Genomic DNA, 21668 nt, shown 5'->3' on the forward strand with positions numbered 1-21668 from the left:
GTGTGTAAAAAAGCTTTTAGACACCTTGGCTTTATAATGCGTCAATCGTATAATTTTACTAACATCACAGCCATTCGGGCTCTGTACGAGGCAATTGTTAAAAGTCATCTTGAATGTAACTCAGTCATCTGGAGCCCACATGAGGAAAAATATAGACTTATGTTGGAGCGTATACAAAATAAATTTGTTAGAGCCATCTATTTAAAAATGTACGGGGTATATCCATTTTATCCCCTCATGTACCCTACCTTGTTCGTCTTGGGCATGGTCGGGTACACCCAACTGGAGGTTAGAAGGGAGCTTGCACTAGCCACGTACGTTATGCAGTTGTTGCGAGGTACGCAGTGCAACCCAGGGGTGCTCCGCATGGTGAGTCTGAACGTGCCGGACCGCATGGTGGGGCGGCGGCGGCGCGCGGGGCTGCTGGCCGTGCCGCGCGCGCGCACCAACCTGCTGCGGGACGCCCCTTTCACCCGCGCCCTCCGCGTTCTCAACTGTATCTCAGAGACAGTTGACATATTTTGTTGTTCTCTGAACGAATTTACTAAAACTGCACAGTCGGCTTTATGCTACAATGATAAATTAAGGAAAAATAACTTTTATAATATGTAATGAAATGTTTGTGTGAAAATTGATTTTATGTTGATTTTAGATTTATTTTATTAATTACATTTAATTTTTATTGTATTATTGTGTATGTGATTTGCCATTGTTAAAATTAATTATAATTATAATAAATTGAGCTTGCTATCGAATTAGGTTACTCTGTAATGATAGTAAAGTTTTATAAAATAAATAAATAAAAATAAATAAATAAATAAAAGTTTATAGCAATCTCTACCAGGCAACCCTTTTTGTTGTTAAATTGTCTCGACAGCATTCTAGCATCATGTTGTTATTGATTTGTAAGAATCTTGTAAACAAAATACTTAGGTATATCGGCTTGCACTGTAGTATTGCATAACGAAACACAAAATACGTGTTCGTGTAACATGCGAAGTCAGAGTGGATAGAAAAGAATTAACGCTCTTTTGTTAAATCTTGAAAATTCATATGAAGACGTGAGCTGAATACAGCACATTCGATTCGAAAAATCTGCAAATTGTTGACATAATAACTTTCTCTTAGAACCAAGAGACAATAATTTTATTATAAGGCCCACATACGAAAATAACACCAACTGTGAAATTCTAGAACCACAACAAATGGACACTACCATAATTTCCACGTCAAATTATTGGATTGGAAATTACCAACCTACGTGGAATTCTAGAATTAGGTAACCTATTTCTAGTGCTGCGGAAAGCTCGCACACAATGCCTTGGTGGTGACGCATTCGGAATATTTTCGGTTTGACGCGAGACTTGGTACTCACCGTGGAGTAGAAATGTGAAGAATGAATATTCCCCGAGTTATTTGTAAGCGTCAAGTGCATTGTGAAAGATATGTAGTTTGCGATATCTACTGCGGATCTTTTAGGGCAGTTTTGTGTTATAGTTGAATATTTATAGTCAGCGAATGACGCTTATTCTTACTGGACATTCCTGTCAACATCACCACGGTGACCAACCATAGTCAAATTCCCACGAAAAACATTAGACAGATCAGTACATGCAGTTATGGACTAGGTATGGGATAAGGTTAGGAATTACTAACGCAGATTATTTATGACAAAAATATATATTTTGTTTCGGGTATTCATTTGATTTGAGCTAATTTTAATGAATCATGGAATAACGTAGGTTTACGTAAATAGTCTACCTATTATATATAATAAGCCCCTTTTTAAACAAAACAGTGCTATAAGTTGCCAATACAGACACACCGATCACCCCTTTTTTTGTTCGAAGTTAAACAGTATTCTTAACTTGGCTTCATATAACATAGCGGATCATCACTTGGTCCGAAACTTTCAGCGTTTGTAACAGATAATGGTATTTTTATACGAATAAAGCATCAACTGTTATCTTATGAGTCGTATAAACCCAGTATAAACCCCAACTCGTATAAAGAGTTAACGGAACTCAATAGTTTTATTTCTTTGTATTTTCTCCGCACTTTTGTGACGGTAGCGAATCAATTTTGAGTCTTTTTCTGGCGCGGCCATGTTATGTTAAACTGAACTTGGTAAGTTGGTAACGGATGTTTGACTACATATTGCACAGAAAGATTTTTTTTTATTTATTTATTAAAAGATACTTTTCTCTTAATTTAAATAAATAGGAGTGAATATTATCAGAGAACCAGCTGAAAGCACGACGATGTACCAGATATTATGATTATACTAAGCTCACGTGCAATGAAAAAGTGCATTTTTCATTACTCGCGTATGTATATGACGGCTGAATGGTGAAGTGGTTAGTGACCCTGACTGCTAAGAAAAAGGTCGCGGGTTCGATTCCCGGTATTTGTTTAAAAACAGATATTTGTACTCGGGTCTTGGGTGTTGATATTTATATTTAGTATGTATCTATCTATGTATTTGTGTAGATATATCAGCTGTCCGACACCCATAACACAGGTTCTGCCTAGCTTGGGGTCGGATGGCCGTGTGTGAGTTGTCCCCACATATTTATTTACGAGTATTATTTATTTATAGTTCTAACACAGGTATTATAGTAGAAAGTTCAATTAAACTCGATGCGACAATATCTAAGGATACGATACTGTACAATACCTATATACATATATATACATATAAACTCGGTACAATATAGCCGGGTAACACAATATTCCAACTTAGTACGTACGGAACGCCTTGCATAATGTAAATAATATTGTGCCGTCCGACCTTGACAATTATCCCTGGGGGAAAATAAGTTAACGCTAACTAGTTAGGCAAAATTAGAGGAGCGTTTACACACTGAACAGGGGGGTCACTCTATAGGATGTTGTAAAAAGCGTATACTAAGCCGAAACCTACATGTGCAGCATGGTATATCTAAGCCCGAAACTGAAATCAGAATTTTAAAATTCGCGAAAAAAAATATCATTTTCCATAGAAATTTTGTTGGTCACGTAACTTTTTACTATGGAGAATGTTTTTTTTTTACGACTTTTGTAATTGTGATATTAGTTTCGGGCTTAGATATACCATGCTGCATGCTGCACATGTAGGTTTCGGCGTAGTATACCCTTTTTGCAACACCCTGTATATGATGAAAAACGAAGTTTCGGAGCTCTGCTGCGCGAGCCACCACTCTATGTTGTTGTATACGTACCGATTGGACGACCACTCTCGTTCACTCGTTTTTCGTCTGTATGGAGTAATTTAACCCTCCACTTATCCACAATTCAAGCATAGATAAAAGGTAGGAACCTACATACATAGGGTTTTTTAAATCATATATTTCTGAAATGTTGAAAAGATTTATTGAAAAAAGCTAAGGACATATTTAACGCTATGTAGTATGCTAGTACGCTAACGGCAACACTGACAAATAATTATAAACAAACAAAAAACCCGACTGCACGCTAAAAAGATGAAAACAAGCCCCAATGTTAATGGAAAGTATCGCAGGCGGGGACCAGCAGAGGGTTCACCATTTAGCTGAATGTTACTTAGGTACTTTGTGTGGCGGTCAAGTTGGTCCCCGCCTGCGATTCTTTCCATTAACATTGGGGCTTGTTTTCATCTTTTTAGCGTGCAGTCGGGTTTTTTGTTTGTTTATAATTATATTTTTTATCTGTAACTTTTTAGTTGTTTTTATTTTATGAAATTTTATGTCAGTAGTCCGGTTTAAGTTTATTTTTACATTTTTTAATGAAATAATTTTGGTGTTGTAATTTAAATACCTTCAATATGCATATTTTTGTAATGTGCTAATCCAGACCTTTCATTTGATACCTATCACGGCATAGTTGGAAAAATATTATTTTTTCGATCATCACTTTATGTCCTCTAGAGGGCGCTATATACAGTTTAATGTATCATCTTATAGCCTATAACCATCGAGCAATTAATACGCTTCTAACGATACCTCATACATCAAAATCTATCAAGCCGTTTAGGCTACAGGAGGGAACAAAGAAACCGACATACATACATACATACATACATACATACATACATACATACATACATACAAACATACAATCGAAAAACATTACCCTCCTCCTTCGGCAGTCGGGTAAACATTTTTGGTTTAATAAACATTTTTTTTTTTTTCATAAAAACCGCACTACAATAAAACCCAGTGCGCGCACAGCCTTAGTGCTTCGCAGCTCATTACGGGAAAGACGCACTGATTAAAGACGTGCTGGATGTTTTCAGTAAATGTTTGTGCGCCTCGGCCTTTGGCCGTTGGGTTAAGTATACAGGGTGTCCACAGCGATGCCACGTGAAGGGGTATCTTAAGTATTGAAGATAGGGCATTTTACTAGAAGGAGACTTCATACTAAACCAGCGCTGTAACGTTGGCCACAACTTACAGCAGATGCTGAGATTGTTCCATTTTGCCATTTTTGATTCGATACACTTTTTAATTTTAATTTTATTGCATGTTTTTTGGCAAATAAATGATTTTTCTTTCTTTTTATTTTTATAAGCTTTTGGACTAGCTTTTAGACCCGGAAATACAATCAAACTCAAAAAGAATTGGAATTTTACTGTACCGAAGGTAAGGGTCAATTAATGTATTAGTATTGTGGGTATTACTTTATAGTACGTACCTATCTACATAATATATAGATAGTTAAGTAATGTAAATTCAATATTCTCAAACATCTTCATATATGGATAGTAATTTAGTTAGGAAGTTCTGAGCCTCAACTATTTTGGACTGGAATTTTAACCGCAACGTATCCAAGGAGTTTCGACAAAATATTGCAAATATTCATAGCAAATATCTATCAATATTGAGATGGTAATATTAGAGACTAGCTGTTGCGTGCGAGCTTTCCCTCGAAAGACTCCGGCTCCGTTGTTCCTTAGCATTCTGTTACACATCGCATTTTGGAGTTCACTGATAAAATACCACTCAATACTATACAGTATACAGGGTGTTGAAAAAGGGTATACTAAGCTGAAACCTATATGTGCAGCTATAAAAACTATGTTGGTCACGTGACTTTTTACTATGGAGAAAGTGCATTGCGAATTTTGAAATCGGCCTTAGACATACCATACTGCACATATGTATAGGTTTCGGCTTAATATACCCATTTTTGCAACACCCTGTAGATAATTCAAAGTAATCGCAATTTCTATACATTTTGATTCACAGAAAATAATACAATAAATTTTAGAACAATATTTTTCCAATAACAAACATTGTCTTAAGTAACTCGTACATGGCATCCATTGTCCCATATTTTTCACTTCCTTCCTACTAAGATTACTAAGTCGCAAACATGTTTTCACATAAAAGTGCACAGTTTGAACCCGCTTCGAAGGCTGTGCTAACAGAGTCTGTCAACAGTATAAACTGGGGGTAAACCCTCATAAAATAGAAGCTCGAAATCTATGTCGCAGTAAATAAGACTTTTTGTTAACTGACTAGCTCAGGGTTTTTTTTTATTTATTTCACGAATGGAACACGTATATGGCTTTGTAGACATCTGAATGGAGGGTTTTTGTTGGTCAACTTTAACGCCATAATTCTAATTTGTGACTGCTGAAAACTGTGGGAGAAGATAAACTTGTTTTAGTTGGACAGACAGTGGAAGGTAAGCTCAACAAGTTAGTTAGCTGAACCGGACAAATCCTACTAATATTGTAAAGGTTTGTGAGTATGTGTGTGTATATGTTTGTTACTTCTTCAAGTCAAAAAGGCTGAACCGATTTTAATGAAATTTGGTTTGGAGTTAGCTGACACCCTGTATTAACAGATAGGCTAGCGGAATTCCCACGGGAAGCGCAGCTCGCGGCCTCGCGGGAACAGCTAGTATTTAATAATGGGGATAAGCATTTGGCAGTTGGTACCCAATATTATATTATAGGTCATGAATATATTTTTTTTCATAATAACGTTAAGTTAATTTATTCCTAACGTTTATTTATTTAGTGACGGCAACATAGTTAGAGAAAACTACAAACTTGTACAGCTCAAATAAGTTGGTGAAACTTTGTGGTGCCGACGGTACACATGACCGATTCTGTTGGCAAAATATTGTGAAAGATTTTAAACTAACTGTAACTTTTACTTGGAGTTTCGGACTAGAATAATCTCGTGACTGTGCCCCTTTATGCTGTTCAGTACTACTGTAAGAAATTCAGTAATTTTAAATCGATGGAGAATGGATTTTTCCCATGCAGCAAACATAAGCTTTTTCACTTTTTATTTTTCACTAGCTGTTCCCGCGAGCTTCGCTTCGCCTTAAAAGGTTTTCCCGTGGGAATTCCGGGATAAAAAGTAGCCTATGTTCTTTCTCAGGGTCTAGACCCTATGTGTACCAAATTTCATTTAAATCCGTTCAGTAGTTTTGGAGTGAAAGCGTAACAGACAGACAGACATACAGACACAGTTACTTTCGCATTTATAATATTAGTTAGGAAGTTAGGATTAGGATTAAGGTTGGTACGTTAATACGTTTGTATGTTTTTATTTGTAGATATTGTTTTTTACTATTTTTACATTGACTGTCTATAAAAATAAGTGAAACTTAAAACCTATTAGATAAAAAGTAGCAAAGTAAAAAAAGTCCGTAGGTATTCACTTGTGGCATAATCTAAAGCAGTAAAAGGCAATTCCTGCCGTGCCGCATCTGGCTGGCCTATTTGCAGCCACACTAACTAACTATTGTTTTTATGCAGAAAAAAATATCACTTTTGCACTGTGATTTTGCAAATGAACAGAGGAACTTTGAAATGAATTTATTCTATTCAAAACTGGAATTGAGTTCTCGCCGGCCAGGAGGGTCATTTTACCTTACGGAAAACGAACTTTTGCAGCAATGTATCGCTAACCACGACTCTACCTCGTTGTATCAAACGTGCCGATTGCGTGACAGGTCTCGCTCATTCTGTTTTTGTCAAACAAAAGTTACCCTCCGACCTAACTGTAAACTGATGCAAACAAAGTTTTAATAAAATTTTACTTTCCTCAGCCAACTTGGAGATTCGATATCTATTTTTGTATTTCTGTTGACACTCCCATTTGCTATTGAGTCACGTCGGGCACGTAGATTATTTCTGAAAGAAATGACCGATCTTCGAGTCAAACTCTGATGACTTCCGGCTGTCGCATACTTGATTTGATTTCCAGCCCGAATTAATCCTTTGTATTAGTTAATAACGGACCAACAAATTAACATACTGTACATACTCGTAATTAGGTATAATTATTCAGTACAAAATTACCAGTTGTATACACGCTATCGCATATCAAAATATCCTTAACAGTTGAAGAATTCTCAGTGCTTCTCGAGTTTATCGCTACATTAATCGTGGTCTCACACTCCAATGGACGCAAACTCAATTAATGTACTAATTGGTCGACTCTATTGATTTTACCAATGAATCTTTACTCGAGATTTTCTCGACCACAAAGCGTAGGCACGTGAAATTGTGGTAGTTTCGCTTCTCTTATAGATATTCCTGGTTTGAAATCCGTATTCGACTATTTATCAATTTTTCAAAATGTGGTGTTTTCTATGTTTCACAAGGTCGCAGTAGCATGATCAGTGATTACCAAACCGATTAAAATTGTATTTAAATTAACTGACAGATGTTTGTCAGGAGAGAAATTCCACCTTAGTAAATTAGTGGGTAACTTTATGTACGTGTACCTACTTCAATGAAAAAGACTAACCTCAATTATCCTTTCTTGCAGTTCGAGACCCGAGTGTTCAACGACACCGGGATCCTGATCGTGAACAGCTCGTGCTCCCTGCAGTCCTGCTCCATCCTGGTGCGTCCGGAGCGAGGGGCTTCGCGGTACACCTGTGAAGTGTCTAGTGAGGGGCCGCGCTTCGCCGTGCACCGACAGTCTACGAACATGACGCTGGCTGGTGAGTGGTAACTGAAGACCTAGCATGTCACAAAATTTTTGCATCGCTCACTCGCATCGCGTGGTCTTGGGAGCGAGCGCGACGAAGCTAGGGTAGCTGTATGTAGGTGGTTGATCCTGGTGCGGCCGGAGCGAGGTGCCTCGTGCTACACCTGTGAGGTGAGGTGTCTAGTGAAGGGCCGCGCTTCGCCATGCACCACCAGTCTACGAATATGACGCTGACTGGTGAGTGGTGTGGTAACTTATAGGTACTATACCTCAATGAAATTCTACAGTTTTTGTCTATAGACTTATTGTGTTAGTCGTATCCAATGAAAAATGCAATTAACAGACGCAGATTTCGTAATCGTATTTACATGTGCGTAATTCAGCAAATTGTGAACTGGCGCAGGAATTATATTAGCTGAAACGAGGTATAGATCCACAGGAATCTGTCCCGTCAGACAATTTTTTTTTTATTTTCTTAACACAAGACCTCTTAAAAGTATTGGGTCATATATCATTACTATAGTTTTTGTTATTTAAAAAAAAATATCTTCAGGGCTCTACCGATGCAGAAATTTTCAAAATTTTGTATTTTTTTTTTATATGTACCATTCCTAATAATTTTGAATTCTGAACTAAAGTTTACACAATAATGTGCTTTTAGTGTATATGAATGTAATAACAAATGTCAAAATCATCGATATTTGGATCAGAACTTCAATTCCAATCGTGACTAAAGAGCGAGTTATTCAATTACTGAAGTTTATCTTCGAAAAATAGCTAAAATAGAAAAGGTACCCCTAAAACTAATAAATTTGTAGCTATTACACAAAACTGAAGTGTTTTATCGAGTATTCTGGAAAAAAATGACTTTTGTGTCTGTATTTTTTTTTGTATGAAAGTTACAAACATTCAAAGTAAGGTAGAGCCTCCAATATAATATGAAATTCTATTTTTTTTTTACTTTTTCGTAATCAGTAGTATTACACAAGTTCTGGTGCCTCTTGTGATACTGTAACTAAAAAAACGAAATATCCCCATACGGCGGGATAGCCTACTGTACACTAACTTTTAACTTCATAGTATCTCTATGAAAATCTGCTACGGCTGAGTATAATAGGTTACATATTCCAATTTACTTATGTATAAAACAATTTCAAGTTACTAATGATGCTTTTCTCAAGCCATTATCTCCTGGTACATTGCTCCACACAGAAAAGATTTGCGTCGCCACGGTTCACTCAATCATGTAGGTATTTTTTCATTTTCTGCTCTCCCAGTTCGCCTTTTTGCTTCATAATGTTTTTTTATTTGTGGAACAAAACAATCCATCTCTTTTGTTTACGGTGATAGATTGGAAATTGAAAACAATGAACTGGCGCCAATAGCGAACAACTTAAAAAAACAAATGACTTTTTATCTTCCACTTATAAATTTTCAATTGCATTAAAAAAAACATGCTTCTTTCACTTTTTAATTTGTTAGAGTGTTTATAGTCGAATAGATATTGTACCCTATATTAATACGACAGCAGTTAAATTTTCATCACCCTTACTAAAGAAAATGTAAGTTTTGGAGATCTTCTATGCTAGCCACAACTCTATTTTAACAGACTGCAAGATAGCTATCATTAAATTTGTTATTGGCAAGCTAGAGTAAACTCCCAGAATGGGTGGTATAATTTATCACCTGTCTTAGGTAGAACGAGTCAACGGTCACGTAAAATTAAATCTAAATAAAACTTCCTACTAAAACTACTTGATAAAGGAAACAAGAAATAAAAACAATGCAAAATAAAAACATAACATGTTAATTTACTCGCACGCTACGAACATTAGCATATCAAGCACGTTGCTCCTGTATAAAATGTTTCTTTGCGTTTCTGTTTCAAAACGTACTGCAAGAAACAAGGAAAAATCTGCTTATATTTGCACATTATTAATAGAACTCCGGTTTCATAAATGTATAGGTAGGTACCTTGTTTGACTTTTTAAATAATGTACGTACAAAGATGCTTGAGGAGTTTATTTCGCCAATTCTTCTCCTCAGTCATTGAGCCTTTGTGAAATGGTGGTAGACTCATTCTTGACAATCAACAAATAACTGTAAAATTTTACATTGATTAAAATGATATTTTATTCTATTACACGTATGTAAATCATAAGTAATTAAATACCAATACAAAGTTTTACGCAAGCGTTTTGCTTAGCTGATTGTCGAGCAAAATTCTGTAATAGTGAACAGCAGTCATCCGAGTAATTTTGACAGTTCACAAGCGATGGTTATTTCCTATCGATTACACTTAACGAGTACAGTGTTGAGGCAGTATCCTCGGCCGATCCTCGACCAATGAACGGCTAGCAAGTGACCGGGTGCGCGGCCGAGGACACTGACTCGCCACTGTACTCGTTAGGTGTAATCGACCCATAACCATCGCTGGTGCATTGGCTGCAGATTGGCTGTGATGATAAATACAGCATCGGATACCTTCACGTAATTGTATAGAAGTGGCGTATAATGTGCCGAAAACGACAGCAACAGCATTAACAACACCTCTACTTATCTTACCGATCTTAAAAATGTTATATATGTAATGTGTATCCTATGCTATTTAGACTCACGATTATATTTAAACTAGCTGTTCCCGCGCGCTTCGCTTCGCCTTAAAAAGTTTTCCCGTGGGAATTCCGGGATTAAAAGTAGCCTATGTTCTTTCCCAGGGTCTAGACCGTATGTATACCAAATTTCATTAAAATCCGTTCAGCAGTTTTTGCGTGAAAGAGTAACAGACAGACAGACAGACAGACAGACACAGTTACTTTCGCATTTATAATATTACTAGCTGTTCCCGCGCGCTTCGCTTCGCCTTAAAAAGGTTTTCCCGTGGGAATTCCGGGATAAAAAGTAGCCTATGTTCTTTCCCAGGGTCTAGACCGTATGTATACCAAATTTCATTCAAATCCGTTCAGTGGTTTTGGCGTGAAAGAGTAACAGACAGACAGACAGACAGACACAGTTACTTTCGCATTTATAATATTAGTTAGGATAGTAAGGATGGTTGGTGGATATCAAACGCACATTGTGTAGCAACTTAGCAACGTAGCATAGGGCTTAGCACATCTCTGGCGGAAAAGCACCCTTCAACGTACCTTATACCCCTCTATTCTATTCTATTCTATTCTCATAGGGGGTGAAGTTCCTGTACGTGGCTCTCTCGAGTGGAACCTTTGTACATATCCCCTTGGTTTCAGCTCAGCCAGCCTAGCTCCCGGGTAAACTGGAGTAGCAGGCCTGGGTGTTGTAATAGCTGAGGTAGGCCTTATACCCCTCCTCCAAGGTAGTCTGGTAAGGAATTACTCTTGATAATAAAGCCGCCAATTATACCGTCTATGTTGTGCATTACCTGTTGTAATTTCTGTGTTTATGTGCAATAGAGAATTATTTACACAATTCCTAACTATAATTTCTCATTAAATTCTCCCTCATCTGAAAGAAAGAAAGAAAGAAAGAAAATATATTTTATTGCCACAGACGAAATTTTACACTTTAAAGATGTTTACAATTTAACTTAATCTAAACCTATTAATAGAGAAACACCTTAGTAGGTACATCTACACATAATGGATCTGAGGCAAATGGCAACAGACTCAGCCATGTTGTCAGACATCCGTCTGGGCAACGCTGATTTCCAGTCTGCTCCGTGTATCCTAACTTAATATTATAAATGCGAAAGTAAGTGTGTCTGTCTGTTACTCTTTCACGCCAAAACTACTGAACGAATTTGAATGAAATTAATGGTACACAGATGGTCTAGACCCTGAGAAAGAACATAGGCTACTTTTTATCCCGGAATTCCCGCGGAAAAACTTTTTAAGGCGAAGCGAAGCTCGCGGGAACAGCTATAACAAATATTTTCATCTCCCCAGTGCTCCCGGAGTACGACCCGCTGATCACGGGGCTGCCCACGCTGGTGTACCCCGACGAGGAGGCGGTGGTCAACTGCACGAGCGACCACTCGCTGCCGCCCGCCGAGATACACTGGTTCGTCGATGAGAAGCCGCAGGAAGTAAGTGTTTAGCCTTAACCTTAGCTTAGCTTAGCTTAGTTTGTGTGTTAAACACATTACCGAACAGTGGTCATTAAGGCAATTTTTAACAGCATGCGGATTTGATCAAGTACAAAAGACAAGACCTATCCAACTGCAACGTGGAGTGAGACAGGGGGATGTAATATCTCCGAAACTGTTCACCAATGCACTGGAAGATGTCTTTAAGACGTTGGACTGGAAAGGACATGGCATATGTATAAATGGCGAGTACATGTCACACCTCCGCTTTGCGGACGACATCGTTATTATGGCAGAATCTCTGCAGGAACTCAGCTGGATGCTAAGTGGCCTAAATGCTGCTTCCCGGCGTGTAGGCCTCGGTATGAACTTGGACAAGACGTAAGTCATGTACAATGCTCACATCAAACCGGAGCCAATCGCCGTTGGTGAGGCAACAATCGAAGTTTTGCAAGAATATGTCTACCTCGGGCAGACTATTCGGCTAGACAGAAGCAACTTCGACAAGGAGGCTGCAAGGCGCATCCAACTAGGTTGGGCTGCATTCGGGAAACTTCGTCACATATTCTCCTCGGCCATTCCTCAGAGCCTGAAGACAAAAGTCTTCAACCAGTGCGTCCTGCCAGTGATGACGTATGGTGCAGAGACGTGGACACTGACGGTAGGACTGGTCCACCGATTTAAAGTCGCTCAGTGTGCTATGGAGAGAGCTATGCTTGGGGTTTCTTTGATGGATCGTATCAGAAATGAGGTTATCCGGAAGAGGACTAAGGTTACCGACATAGCTGTCAAAATATGCAAGCTGAAGTGACAGTGGGCTGGTCATATCTGCTGAAGAACCGATAACCGTTGGGGTAGACGAGTTCTCGAGTGGAGACCACGAACAGGCAAACGCAGCGTGGGACGCCCTCCTGCCCGCTGGACTGACGACCTTAGGCGGGTGGGGGGTAGTGGTTGGATGAGGAAGGCCGAGGTCCGAATGTTGTGGCGCTCCTTGGGAGAGGCCTATGTCCAGCAGTGGATGATTATTGGCTGATGATGGATTTGATCACACACGCGAGATTCCCCCGCACCCGTTTATACAAGTATTCATTGTAACGCGTGGAATATGCGCGCCAGATGCGGGAAAATAGCGTACAATCCCGCGTGCTTAATGATAATGAAATCCGCATGCAGTTAAAATCAGTATAAAAATCCTTAAGCAGCGTTGCTCTCTTCGCTGTTTGACAGGTGAGCGATGCTGTTTATGGATTGTTAATTGCAAATGTGCCGGTGGTGGTACGGTAGCTGTAAGGTGAGTACGACCCGCTGATCACGGGGCTGCCCACGCTGGTGTACCTCGACGAGGAGGTGGTGGTCAACTGCACGAGCGACCACTCACTGCCGCCCGCCGAGATACACTGGTTCGTCGATGAGAAGCCGCAGGAGGTAAGTGTTAAGCCGAGCGTCCACTGCCGGCTAAACTAAGTTAGTTCGCATAGTTGAGCTAGTTTTCCATAAATACTGTATAGTTTGCGGTGGACGACCGAATGGCGTAGTGGTTAGTGACCCTGACTACTGAGCCGATGGTCCCGGGTTCGATTCCCGGCTGGGGCAGATATTTGTTTAAACACAGATATTTGTTCTCGGGTCTTGGATGTGCCCGTAAAATGGCAATAGGCCCGCCCCCTATTACATTGGGACTAACATATAACACTCTGGCGAAAAGTGGGTGCAGCATTGCACCTCTGCCTACCCCGCAAGGGAGTACATTAGTACAAGGCGTGAGTGAGTGTGTGTGTGTTGCGGTGGACATGTATGAAAAACTGGTTAAACTATGCGAACTAACTTAGTTTGGCCGGCAGTGGGCCTGTGAGGTTACATCACCGAATATTAGCGATTACCAATCTTTAAGCAGCGTCGCACGCTTCGCTGTTTGACTGGCAAGCGATGCTGCTTATGGATTGCTAATTACTATAATGTACTCGTATTCGTAGGTTTGTATCGGAATAACTGCCGCCAAAACGCACATTAAGCAGATACAAATAGCACAGAATAAATTAATAAAGGTACTATTTTCATATGATTTCTTAACACCATCACAAACCATCTATAAGCAAACTAAAATTATGCACATTAATCAATTATATACATATATGACCTGTATACTGGTATTTAAAATTAAAAATAAATTAATCCATTCCAACATAACCTTTAAAACTCGGGAGCATAGATATCAAACTAGAACTAAAAATCACCTACAGCTTACAACACCGCGCACAGACTACGGTAAAAAAAATATATTGTTTGAAGGAGCACAGTTGTTCAACAAACTACCCAACAATATCAGAACGGAGCATAAACTGAAATTGTTTAAGAAAGGCCTTAAAGCATTTGTATTGGAACACGTCACCCTATAAAAAATACCTATTTAAAATTGTGCTAAAGTAATTATGAAACCTATGATTTACTTTTATATACCTAAGTAATTTTTACACTAGTTTTTAAATAGTGGTGAGGGTATATTGTACGTACATATTATAGTTATATAACATGTTTTTCTCATTTTAAGTGAATATGTATTTTGTATTCTTATGGGAAATAAATGTCTAAAACCTAAAAAATAACGCCAAGAGTAAGTATTAAACAGGTGACAGCAAACAATAAACTAACAACGGTTTATGACAGAGTGCGAAGTCACAAATCAATGAATGAGCGTAACGTACAATACCTAAACGTCAAAGTAATGATCCCTTCTTTTATATTAGCCTCAAAGGCGAAGTCTGATCATTCAATTTACTAGTTCGGGGCGAACTTAACCCAGCCAAAAGATGTAAAAGTTGATAGTTTCCACAACAAACTTCTCTTCAAAACAGTGGACATGACTCGGCCATTTTCTGCCAACACAAGACAAACTTTGGGAAACATTTAATGTCGTTTTTATGTAGGTTGTTTTTGTTGTGATAAAAATATTTAGAGGAGATTTAATGAAATAACTTGCATTTGCTTGGTGCCTTCTCGTTGTCTAAGGTATATCTAAAAAACTATTGCGCGTTTATAACCTCCAGAAATTTCCGAAGTTTATATAATTGTTACTGTAACTGGTCGTTAGCTGGGTTCAGCGACAGTTTCTGTTCTTGTTATTTTATCTACCAATCTTCAAATCGAGCATGCACAATGGCACATTGCACATCTTTCTTCCAAAGCTAACCTGTCATCCGATGACCAATCCTCGCTCTATTTGCATGCTTCTTCTGCCTAGCGTGTCGGTGACAAAACTAGACTTGCACTTTTGTCACCGCAAAGAAGGTTTAGTTAGATTGGCCATCAGCCAGTTACCTATCGGTGACTGCTGCCCGCAAGCTGAGTCAGTCGTGTACAGTTCAGACCGCTTTCAAGAATACCATTTGAATGCTAAATAACTTACATAATAAAATAATTATTGTCCTGAATGTCCTGCGGAATTCTCAGAAGGCAGGTGTAGAATTTTATATTCAGTGTTCATATTCTCGATACTTCCCCAATAATTTTACGATGGAGGCCTCTAAAACAGACGGGTCTTGGGGGAATTTACCTGTTTTGTATTTTTATTACGTTTTCCGGTTACAATAAGTTTGATTTGCGGAAAATAATGATTTGCAGGGGACCGTAAAATTGGAAAATATTCATACTGTGCGCCCATTGTTTGTATTACGAAATGTGGGAATAAAAAACTTACATAAGTAGTTGGTGGACTCACTCATCGAAATTGGTTATGTAGGAATTGGACACTGATGAGGATAATTCCTTTTTATCCCGGAATTCCCACAGGGAATCTTTTTATACCTTTCTAGCTGTGTGAACCTCACCACCAGAGGACAAGTGTAGTCGGTGCGCTTACACCGGGGCACAGAATAAAATATAATAATTGTGGATCATATAGGAATCACACCACTTTTTATCTGTGCCACATGTGATGCCTTGCCTCAAGGTATTCTAAAATTGCGAGGAAACCTTAGTTTTTACAAATCTACAGTCTTCCTGCAATTGCTCGACAATCTCTCAAGTAATTTAAAAACCCTGCAATTTTTCCAAGAGTTTTTTAAGTTTAGCGTTTATTTTTCTGCTATTTCACATTTGTTGAGATTTTCCGTATTTTTTCTTCTGTTGACTTTGCCTTAAAATGTTTTTCGTGGGAATTCCGTCAGTTCAGATACTACCATATTTATTTTTATTGTAACGTAGCATGAGCAGTGTTTTTTATTATATTACTGAAAAACAAATTTAATATTCAATTTATGTACTTACAGACTAACTATAGTAGGCGGCCTTATCGCTAGAGAAAAAGAAAAAAAATGTGTTCCTACAAAAAACAGTTAAAAATATTAAAATACTCATTTCCATGTTTGGTAGTATGGATGATTAAAATTTAATTAATTGCTGAGCAATCAGCGACTGACAACTAATCTGGCTGAGTCAGCTTCTCACCACGGTGACACGCCCTCAAAAATAAAGAAACAAACACTCACACCTTGTACTAATGTACTCCCTTGCAGGGTAGGCAGAGGTGCATTGCTGCACCCACTTTTCGCCAGTGTTAGTCCCAATGTAATAGGGGGCGGGCCTATTGCCATTTTACGGGCACATCCAAGACCCGAGAACAAATATCTGTGTTTAAACAAATATCTGCCCCAGCCGGGAATCGAACCCGGGACCTTCGGCTCAGTAGTCAGGGTCACTAACCACTACGCCATTCGGTCGTCCTAGAAAAAATAACATAAAATTATATTCGTATGTACATACACATATTATATGTGTAAAAATACAAAAGCCATACACGTGGGGATGTTATTACAATAGCCTACACTACAGTGTGTCCCGATCTGCTAAATTAATCTTTGCTCAAAGAGCGGCTTCCGGCGGGCGATTGATTCACTTCCGGTCAATTACTGAGCCAGATCACCCGCACCGCTAGATTCATTCAATTAGCAATTGCATGTAACAATATTAAAGGGAAAGCTATATTTTACATAACTTCTCGTATGCCTAAGGCAGGATACTTAGGGCATGAATGTGGGATAAATACATGCTGATACAATGCAGAGAGTACAGGTACCCATTATTCAGACATTGTAAAACTTATTTAATTTTATATAAGTACCACACCAGATATACAGGATGAAAAAATAGTCGAGCCCTGGAGGGGAAATAACTGGGTCTATATTTGCAGCTTTTCGGTGTATCGTTACAAATGTAAACCCAGCTTTAGATAATAAAATAACGACTATTGCGATACTTATGAAAACTTGTCTGTGTATAAAATAAATAATTATTTTACCTCGGGCTTCGCTGGTCCGTGTATTATTATAAGTTTCCTAGTTTTCCTTTCATTTCCTGCTTTTCATGACCAGTCGTTGTAACACCGTCTCTTATACAGGATGGGACAACATATACAGGTGTAATATAATGTGCCAAACTTCCTGAACCCCATCTGGTGTTTTGGACGGTAATTACACTCGCGTGCAATGAAAAAGTTCCACTCTCAAAATACCGACACTTTTTTTTAGTTTTTACTATATCTCTCTATTACAATGATCGTTCAATCTGTAGTCATCATAAATTTAATAATTACTTAAGTATTTAAATTTATTAAAAAACTACCTAATTGATAAAATATATGAACATGTTTCTTTGTTAGAAAGTTAGTTGTAGTTATCGAATAATTTGACACACTCTATGAATCTATCTAATAACATGAGCAAAATATTTCCTGGTATTGGTTTAACTTAACTTTAACTAAGATGAAAGCAATTTTATTCAAAAGGATTAGCTTCATTTCAATTCAACAACTTCAAGTTTACAATTCGTATAAAATAACTTGTAAGCTGATTACTCGGTAGGGATTTCTGTAGACTTTCTTAGTTGAACATTAATTGAAAAGGTATCCTTTTGGCAACTTCTGAAAGTCTGGTAGTATTGTGAGAAATCTCTGTGATCGTTATAACATTATGAATTCCTGTTACAACTAAATAGGACACCGTAACTCTTATCTGCAGTAATTCGAACCATTTTTTGGTCCACGTGTCAACCCGAATTTCATTAACTTAATATAATTTATAAACCAAAAATATTAGCTTGCTAGTCACCCTGTGCTGTGGTTTAAATAATTTATTTATTTAATTTATTTATTTACACACACACACATTGTAACATAACAGGAACACAAAACCCAAATAGTTACAATAATAATTTAACATATAGCACTCACTTTCATACTTCTCTCTAGCATCCCCTTACATACATTCATCAGCGAACTCATTCTATCCACAAATACATCACATTCTGGTGCTTCACATAAAAATTGTCCACGCCAGTGTCATTACAAAAATATATTCTAGTGGTAATGTGGGTTGACTGGTAGAAAATGCATTAGCATTAAGTCCACCCTTTGTATACTTATTTATATATTTGTGCAATAAAGGATTAAATAAATAAATAATGTTGCACTGATATTTTTTTTGGTGTTGACACTTATTGCGATTGTTTCTGTGGCAAAGTTGGCATTATCGAACTGTAAATAACACCTTATATTTTTAAGCTTTGGTAAAAATATATGAATATGATTGGTTGATTTCAAACGCTTAAATAGCAACATAGATACTCGTAGCATAGCACATTTCTTGTGGAAAAGCAACTTTAAAGTCGATTAACGCTTTTAAGACACCGTTAAGCCGATTTACATAAACCGAGCACAAACAAGAACATGGAAAAAAAATATTCTATCTCTAACTCTGTGTTTGTTTGATGTAAATCGACCTTTACTGTTTATAAGACTCCGAATAAAGAAGTTTAATTGGAATATAAGTAAAGTTTGCGTAACCTACTAAACCCAGCTTTATTTAACTCAAATGTTCCCGAGCAAGTACTTAGTTTAGTCCTTGTGTTTCAACTTCTGTTTAAGTTTCGTTTGTAAACAATATTGATGAATGTACACCAAAAGTTCTTCGTGTTTAAATTATTCCATGCAAAATTTATAATCATAGACTATAATATTATACCAGAATAGTAGAATGAATAACCGTTTGTTAGGCTACTTACACGGAGGTGTGCTGACATGCATAGCTTAATCCAATAATAGGCTTGTTGTAACAATATACAGGGTAGAATTTTATGAGTGTATTTCAGGATATACCGATGAGAAGTTCACTAATTAAACTGCACCCTGTATATTATGCTACTGTTACACCCCAAACTGCTGTAAATTTAAGGATTTAGGTACCGATGCAGGGTCATCTAGTTATCGTAAGAAGTTTCCTTTTAATAGAAATATGATAATAATATTATGCCACGGTGCCCAACAACTAATGTTGTATTTCCCATAGTTTCAGACTTTACTACACTGACCTTTCTTAATATTACCTACCCACAAACACTCTGTATAATTTGTGGGGGAATCTCACACAGGCCATTCGACCTCAATCAAGCCAGAGCCAAATACTATGGGTGTCAGACTGTCTGATATATCTACACCAACACATGGATACATAAATAGATTAACACACAGCCAACACAGGGGCTATACACAAATGGTGAATGTAATGGTGGCTTCCACACTCATCTTTGCACACCTCATGATTATCGGTTCTTCTTACTTATGATTAAATAATAATAATGTTATTTAGTAATTCTGACTAAAAGTTCCATACAAACATGACACAAATTTACTTTCTATAGGTATTGATTGCAAATGTGACCACAAAGTAAACTGGACACAAAGTAAATTACTTTGTGTCCAGTTTACTTTGTGACCAATTTACTTTGTGACCAATTCATTTTGCGACCAATTTACTATATGACTTTTTACTTTGCAACCAATTTAATTTGTGACCTTTACACTTTGCGACAAATTCACATTGCGACTAATTATCAAACCACTTCCCAGGACCCGCTGCTAAGCAGCGGCACGTACGTGTCGCGCGCCGACGGCGACGGGCTGGCGGCGTCGTGGCGCGCTCTACACATCGTCGCCGACGACTTCGCGACTCACCGCGGCTACCTGTCGCTGAAGTGTCGCGCGACAGTTCGCACGCGGCCGCCGATCGAGCGCAGCATGGCTGTGCGGCTGTATGTCGCGCGACGACCGCACATATCCAAGTTTACTGCTAATAGTGAGTATGGATTGGTTGGTAAGGGTCCACACTTTTCGGCATCGTACTCAGCGGAAGCATATAAAGCATATTTGCATATAAAGACACACAGGTCCACTTCATCGATATTGCCGACGTCTCTTATCATACATTTCTGAAAATCCGTTTGTTAATACTGATAGGTGGACGCTTACCTAAAGGGTGTTTTTCTATCAGAAAACGTGAGATGTTTCCATACGATGTTTTCCTTCACCGTAAGAGTACACAGTATAAATTGCCTTATCCGATACGCCACCATGACTCCTTGGAACATCCTAAATATATAATTGTTTTCTTTTTACTTTAAACCCTTTTCAATTGTTCCCAGCTGCTTCCGGCTGTGGCCAAGTCATCGTGCAGTGCAGTGCAGTTGCCAGTGTATTTTGGACGTTATTCTTACTGTCAATAAGAACCAAGTGCCTTTGAATATTACCGACGTGTGTGTAGTATATTCATATAAAAGTGTTAATATTGTAAGAATATTACGTGTAAGATATATCTCAAGTGAAAAATATCGAACATAGGTAGGTATTATGATAATTTGAACAGTTTATTTTTTGCGACGCCATGTTTTCCACCGAACAAAACGTTGAATGTAATTAACTTACCTTACTTAACTTACTTAGGTATGTACTAAACCTTACTTAACGTAGGGTATGTTTTGAAAACCAAAAAGACTTTAAACATCTTATAAGTAACGTCTTCGATTGAAATATCTAATGAAAAATCAATGAACAAACATGTCACGAGACTCGTACTTATGTAGGTACATTAAATCCTAAGAATAAAAGTCCAAGTTCCGCTTAAAATACAAATTTTACATCGTGTACAGAAATAACCTCCTAGTTTTCAGCTAGATAGTTAAGTATAATGGATTTGCATCTATGTCGTCACCTCTAATAATATTCCGCCCTGTACAAACTTGCCGACATTATTTTAGAACGACATGAAAATTCCATTTAAAATCAGGCCGAGATCAGGACGTGACGTCATGACGTGGGGACACCGGACTGACAACTTTAGAACGAGTTCAATGAAAAATCTAAATATTTCTGATAGGCATATTTACAGAGGCTACACTGTTAAAAATATTCCAAGCATAAAAAGAGACTCGGAGCCTCAAGTACGGGTTTTGCAATTTACTAATACGAAAAAGGTTTACGATTTCTTCTATCACCTGCATACATTATCTGTCAAAAGTTTCATGATAGTTTCCGGAATACCTTTGTTTCCGGCGCCACTTTGTATGAGAGAAAACGTAAACCTGTAGTTCAACAAACATCAAACCTACTAGACGTACTGTATATATATATGTCGCAGGCAACTGGTTTAATCTCCTGTTTGATTGAACCACTAGCCCCTTCATTGGATGGCGCTGTTCAGTTGTATGACTAGGCCGAACGTTGATTGTACAAGCGTCACAAAACGTCCAACTAGTTAGCTGACTTTAAATCAGTCAGGTGGTGAATAAAACAAATATGGCGTCTAACAGCTAACAGCTGACACAAAAAGCACCTATATTGT

At 38.0% G+C, this 21668-nt stretch overlaps 1 protein-coding gene across 1 annotated transcript in view; it reads left to right on the forward strand.

The window, feature by feature from the left end:
• LOC119691448 overlaps positions 1-21360 on the forward strand; it is a 28229-nt gene extending 6869 nt beyond the window's left edge. Inside the window, exons 2-5 of the mRNA XM_048626818.1 lie at positions 7773-7950; positions 11861-12000; positions 19901-20126; positions 20473-21360. Of these exons, the coding sequence (XP_048482775.1) occupies positions 7938-7950; positions 11861-12000; positions 19901-20126; positions 20473-20570 (477 nt within the window). The 5' untranslated portion in view covers positions 7773-7937 and the 3' untranslated portion in view covers positions 20571-21360. The remainder of the gene's footprint in view (positions 1-7772; positions 7951-11860; positions 12001-19900; positions 20127-20472) is intronic.
• The last annotated feature ends 308 nt before the right edge of the window (positions 21361-21668 follow it).

This window comes from Plutella xylostella, chromosome 17 (genome assembly GCF_932276165.1).
Source record: "Plutella xylostella chromosome 17, ilPluXylo3.1, whole genome shotgun sequence".
Lineage (NCBI taxonomy): Eukaryota > Metazoa > Arthropoda > Insecta > Lepidoptera > Plutellidae > Plutella > Plutella xylostella.